At 40.5% G+C, this 6,052-nt stretch overlaps 1 protein-coding gene across 4 annotated transcripts in view; it reads right to left on the reverse strand.

Moving 5' to 3' along the window:
* Positions 1–444, reverse strand: part of TRMT11 (tRNA methyltransferase 11 homolog) — a 99,609-nt gene extending 99,165 nt beyond the window's left edge. Inside the window, exon 1 of one of the 4 annotated variants that reach the window (XR_008391528.1) lies at positions 176–444. Coding sequence is in view for 3 of the 4 variants with exons in the window: in XM_037139604.2 (XP_036995499.2) it covers positions 176–247 (72 nt within the window). In the remaining variant the exon portion in view is untranslated. The remainder of the gene's footprint in view (positions 1–175) is intronic. The other 3 variants (XM_037139604.2, XM_053664857.1, XM_037139603.2) reach the window with 3 other exon arrangements.
* Positions 445–6,052: the final 5,608 nt, after the last annotated feature.

The following is a 6,052-nucleotide window of genomic DNA, read 5'->3' on the forward strand; positions in this document are numbered from 1 at the left end:
TCGCCGAGCTTGGCCAGTCCCAGGGACCGCAGCACTGGCGATGCATGATATCCCCAACTAGCACGCCCCCCGGGACCCCTGCACGCTCCGGCTGCGCGGCACTCGCCCGCCCGCACGCCACCCCCACCGCGCCGTCCTCTCCGGTCAGAAGTTGCGGAGGGCTCTGCAAGCTCACCGGCAGGCGGAACTCCAGGTGCTCCTGTGCCAGGAGCAACAGATACCTGTTCAAGGAACACGGTAGCGCCATTGCACCCGCGACGGTGCGCAAGCGCACAGGCACGTAATCCCGCCTCCGCTTCGACTGAGTCGTTTCCGTTGAGGCGGAGCTTGAAAGGACGGAAACGGAAGCTCGGGGAGGCGGGGTGGTCTCCCAGGGTTCCAGGGCTCATCACCACACTAGCGTTTCGGTGCTTCGGTTTCAGCAGAGGCTGTCGCTGCTTGCTGGGCCTGTTCTGGTTGAGGTCGCCAAGTAGCAGTCAATGGGAGCGGCCACGTTGTCGTCAGGAGCTGGTTACATTAAGACAGTGTTCGCAATACAGCCTGACCCCGCCTCCCATCTCCTTTCCCTCTCCTTACACCTTGGAAAGTGTCTTCCACGAAACTGGGTGCCGAAAAGGTTGGGGACCGCTACTGTATGACATATGGAAAGGTAGTTTCTTACCCTTTGAGAAGAGCGGCCAAGGTGGGTCAGAGACCAAGGAAATACTAAGAGTATATAGTGATTGATACACCCTATCAGCGAAAGCATCAAAATGACTAAACACAGGAGATTTTAATGGGGCAACTTTTTTTCATCCTCACTTGCGGACATGCTCGCTAATTTTAGAGAGAAACACCCATGCACGCAGACTGGGGATTGAACCCGCAACCTTAGGCTCATGGTCTGACCAAAAATCAAATCCACAACCCTTTGATGTACAAGAGGACACTGGACCAACTGAGCCACCTGGCCAGGGCAATGGGGCACCTTTAAAAAAAAATATCAAAGAGGTCCTGTTTTTCGTGCCTGGAATAATATGCTGTGCAGAGAGCATATAGGAACAGAAGGTAAAAAAGAAACCAGATGAATGTAAAAGTTTCCTTTATTTTTAACGAGATCCTTTGAGCCCAAGGTTCGTAAAATAAGTCCTCACTGATTCTTCACTCCAGGAACAAGCAGGAGATTGCCGACATCATGAATCTCAAACTGTTGGATACATGGTTTGGGGAAATAGAAATTAACCCTACATAGGGTTAGTGTGAAACTACTCTGAAATCAATTCAACTACCTTGGAAGGACCCACGGCCAGATGGGTTCAATGTTTTTGAGTTTATTAGGGTAGTCATAGAGCCACAGGAGAGTGAGGACTTTGGAAGTTGGTGTTCAAACTAGAATCAGGAGACTTGCAAAAAAATTTAAACTGTACTGGAAGGACAAGGAGGTTCAGAGTCTGTCTTCTGGGAAGTGATCCAAAACTCCATCTCTGCTTCATCTAGCAGGGAAGAACTCTAAGAGAGTTGGCTCCTCTTAGGAGATTACTGTTGTGCAAGCACTGAAGCCTCTGGTACAGACTGTTATTTAAAAACAAAAAACCACAGACATTGCTGGGAAGGACCAAGAATTGGAGAAGAGAGTGTTGTGTGCTGGTTACAACAGGCCACTAGAGTGTTGAGAACAGTAGGACACACAGTCAGTGAAAACAGGAAATGAACAGAGAGTTAACAGTTCCCAACAGCAGAGGTCACATGTAATGTCAAAACTGGTCATACATCTCTATCAGATGGAGCATCAAACACCTGAAAAGGGATTGGCTATCACCAAGAACCATAGGAATTTGTACACCAATGACAGGGAGAAAAATTGTCTTCATATTAAGAACAGATTTTTGCAATGAGTAAAAACCAAGGGGCTTTTGAAAGTACTGGAGAACAAATTTTATTGGAACAAATCATGTAACTATGGAAATTTCACTACAGTGAAGCATTCCTATGGGAGTTCTAATTTCATGAGATGCCAGAAGGGTCTCCAACATCTTTAATCTCAATGGAAATAATTCCGGGAGAGAAAGAATACCAGGTGCTCTCAGGAAACAAAACTAAACAAGTTGGGACTATGAAGCACCAGTTCCAACTTAAGCAGCTGCAGCTGATTTAAGTGTGACTCAGCTCCATGAGGTTAAGTTCCAAGCAAGACATCCAGAAGTAGAGAAAAGTAGATCTTGTCCTCTGGTCAAAAGACTCCCCAGAGCAAATCTGAAGCCCTAATTGCAAATAAGGTCCACTAATTTGCTACCTGTGAAACAGGTTCTGTGCACAGAAAAAAAAATGTAAAAGAGAATGGGATGGAGATTCAGCCTTCTCTCCCCATCATCCTTAAACTCTATGCTGACACAATTCAAATAATCAAGGGCCATTGATTTCCACACAGATGTAAATAAATGGCAGCCTGATTTGAGTTATGCTAGATAGAGGAGACCTGTCCCAGTATCTCAGCTGCTGGCACACAGTTTTCCAAAGAAGTCTGACCCAGGGCCTGCCAAAGTTTACTAGGGTAGTCATAGGTAGCCCTAAAGAGGGCTGCTCCTCTTTAGGCCAGTTCTTCATCTGATTCTTTTGTTTGCGATGAGACTGAAATTGCAAGATACCAGGTTTATTTAAGCTGAATCAGAGATGTGGTGGTTTTTTTTTTAATACAGGGTGGGACAAAAGCAATCTTATAGTTGCAAATACACAAATGAGTTTATTTTTACATTATTTATTAATTATTGTATTTTCTACATGAACAACTGTAAACCTTTCATCCCACCCTATATTTTTATTGCTAGAATAAGCTTATTCATAAACATGAATCAATAGGTATTGGCTTCATTTTAGTGAACTGGAGTAGTGGGCATATAATGGTTGTGTGGGGAACAACTTTTGTAGATGAATTTTTGACATCAAAATCTATGAGTATTGCACTAATAAAGACTATGCTCTTGACCTTGGACTCTTTCTTTTTTAACATTTTATTTATTTATCTTTGGAGGGGAAGGAGAGAGGGAGAGAAATGTCAATCTATGGTTGCCTCTTATGGGTCCCCTGCTAGGGACTGGCCTGCAACCCAGGCATGTGCCCTGACTGGGAATTGAATCATGATCCTTTGGTTCACAGGCCAGCGCTCAATCCACTGAACTACACCAGCCAGGGCACCTTGGATTCTTATATGAAGAGGCATACCTACATCTCTGACACTGAACCTCTCATACGCTAGGATCGGCCAGTTTATTAAATCATTTGAACTTCTGCTTTTAGGACTATTAAAAAAAAAAGTCCAGATGAACAAGTAGGATTTATCCCAGGTATAAAAGGCTAATTCAGCATTCAAAACTCAATTATTGTAATCCATCACAACAACAGGCTAAAAATGTAAAGTCATATGATCATATCAATAGATGTAATAAAAGCAGTTGACAAAATCCAACACAACTTGTATTAGAAATCTCAGTAAACTAGAACTAGTAGGAACTTCCTCAACTTCAATAAGGAATTTCTACACCAAACCTACAGCTAACATCATAGAAACTCAAAGCTTCTCCACTAAGATCAGGTACTAAGCAAGGATGTCACCTCTTCCCAGTCCTTTTCAACATGACACTGGAAAGTTTGGCTAATGCAATAAGATAATAAAAGATGTACAGATTGGGAAGACACATAACTGTCTTTATTTACAGATGACATGATCATCTATGTGGGAAACCCAAAACAATCAATAAAAAAGTCTACTAAAACTAATAAGGGATTATAGCAAGGTTGCAGAATACACAGTTAACATGCAAAAGTCAATTGCTTTCTTAATATGCAAGTGATGAACAAGTGGAATTAAAATTAAAAACATGGTACTATTTACATTAGAACCCCCAAAATAAAATACTTAGGCATAAATCTAACAAAAATAATGTGTAAGGTCTACACCTGGAAAACAAACAAAAAAACAACTGATAAACAAAATCAAAGATCTAAATAAATGGAAAGAGATTTTATGTTCACGAATAGGAAAACTCAATAGTTAGGATATCAGTTCTTCCCAATGAAATTCCCAGCGAATTATTTTGTACAACAAACTGATATGTACATCATATCAACAAACCAATTTTAATGTTGATATGGAAAGGCAAAAGACCCAGAACAGCCAACACAATGCTGGAGAAGGGCAAGGCTGGAAAACTGACACTGCCTGACTTCAAGACTTACTATAAAGCTTACAGTAATCAAAGCAGTGGTATTGGTGAAAACAGAGCCCAGAAATAGGCCCATATAAATACAGTCAACTGATTTTTGACAAAGGAACAAAGGCAATATGATAGAATAAAAATAGTCTTTGAAACAAATGGTGCTGGAACAATTGGACCTTCACATTAAAAAAAATGAAGTTAGACACAAACCTCACAACTTTCACCAAAAATTAACTCAAAATGGATCACAGAACTAAATATTAAACGCAAAACTATAAAATTCCTACCACAGGAGAAAATCTAGATGACCTTAACTAGGGTAATGACTCTTGAGATACAACACTAAAGGCACCACCCATGGAAGAACTAACTGATAAGCTGAACTTCATTAAAATTAAAAACAACTGCTCTCTAAAATGTTAAAGAGAATGAGAAGACAAACTACAACCTGGGAAAAATATTTGCAAAACATACATCTGAGAATGGACTGTTACCCAAAATATACAAAAAACTCATAAAACTAAAAAATAAGAAAACAAGCAACTCGACTTAAAAATGGGCCAACAACCTTGACTGGCACCTCTCCAAAGAAAACATACAGATAGCAAAAAAAAGCCTATGAAAAGATGCTCCATACCATATGTCATCAGGGAAAGGAAAATTAAAACAATGAGAATACCTATTTGAATGGCCAAAGTCCTAAACACTAACAACATCAAATTTTGGCAAGGATGTGGAACAGAAATTGATTCATTGCTGGTAGGAACTGAAAATGGTACAGCCACCTTTGAAGACAGTTTGGCAGTTTTTTACAAAAGTAAACATATACTTCCCAAATGATCCAGCAGTTGTGCCCCTTGGTATTTACCCAAAGGAGTTGAAAAGTTATATCCACGCAAAAACTGGCATACAGGTGTTTGTTTTAACTGATTTGAGAGAGGGTGGGGGAAGAGAGACATCAATTTGGTGTTCCACTTACATATGCATTCATTGGTTGATGCTTGTATATGCCCTGACCAGGGATCAAGACAGCAACCTCAGCTTATCGGGCAATGCTCTAACCCACTGAGCCACCCAGCAAGGACCAGGTGTTCATAGCAGCTTTATTCATAATTGTCAAAACTTGAAAGCAACCAAGATAGCCTTCAGTAGATGGTTGTATAAGCTGTGGTACATCCTGACAATGTAATAGTATTCAGCACTAAAAAGAGGTGACCTATTAGACACGAAGGAAACTTAAATGTGTATTAATAAGTAAAAGAAGCCCATCCCAAAGGCCACACATCGCATGATTCCAACTATATAACATTCTGGAAAAGGTAAAACTATGCACACAATAAAAAGATCAGTGGCTGCCAGAGGTTGGAGGGGAAGGGGTGCACAGGCAGAGCACAGAGGATTTTTAAAGCAGTGAAGACACTTTGTATGCTACTATAATGATAGATATATGTCATTATACATTTGCCCAAACCAACAGTGAGCCTTAAACTATGGACTTTGGGTAATTATGTGTCAATGTAGGTTCATCGATTGTAACAAGTGTACCACTCTGATGGGGAATGCTGATAATGGGAGCGGTTATGCATGTGGGGCAGAGGCTATGTGGGAAGTCTCTGTACCTTCCTCTCCATTTTGCTATGAACCTAAAACTACCCTAAAACAATAAAGTGTTTAAAAACAAAAAGTTCAGATACGCAGAATTTGACACAGTATTTTTGCCATATTTATTTAGCTTTCTTTCAGCTACGTACAGTTTAAAATAGCTCATTATTAAGAACTTTACAATTCTCCAATTACAAACAAAAAGTAGGATAACATATATAAATAATGCTTTTGATACTACTTTAAACATTTAAATA

Source organism: Artibeus jamaicensis, unplaced genomic scaffold (assembly GCF_021234435.1).
Source record: "Artibeus jamaicensis isolate MK-2021 breed Jamaican fruit bat unplaced genomic scaffold, CSHL_Jam_final contig_387, whole genome shotgun sequence".
Lineage (NCBI taxonomy): Eukaryota > Metazoa > Chordata > Mammalia > Chiroptera > Phyllostomidae > Artibeus > Artibeus jamaicensis.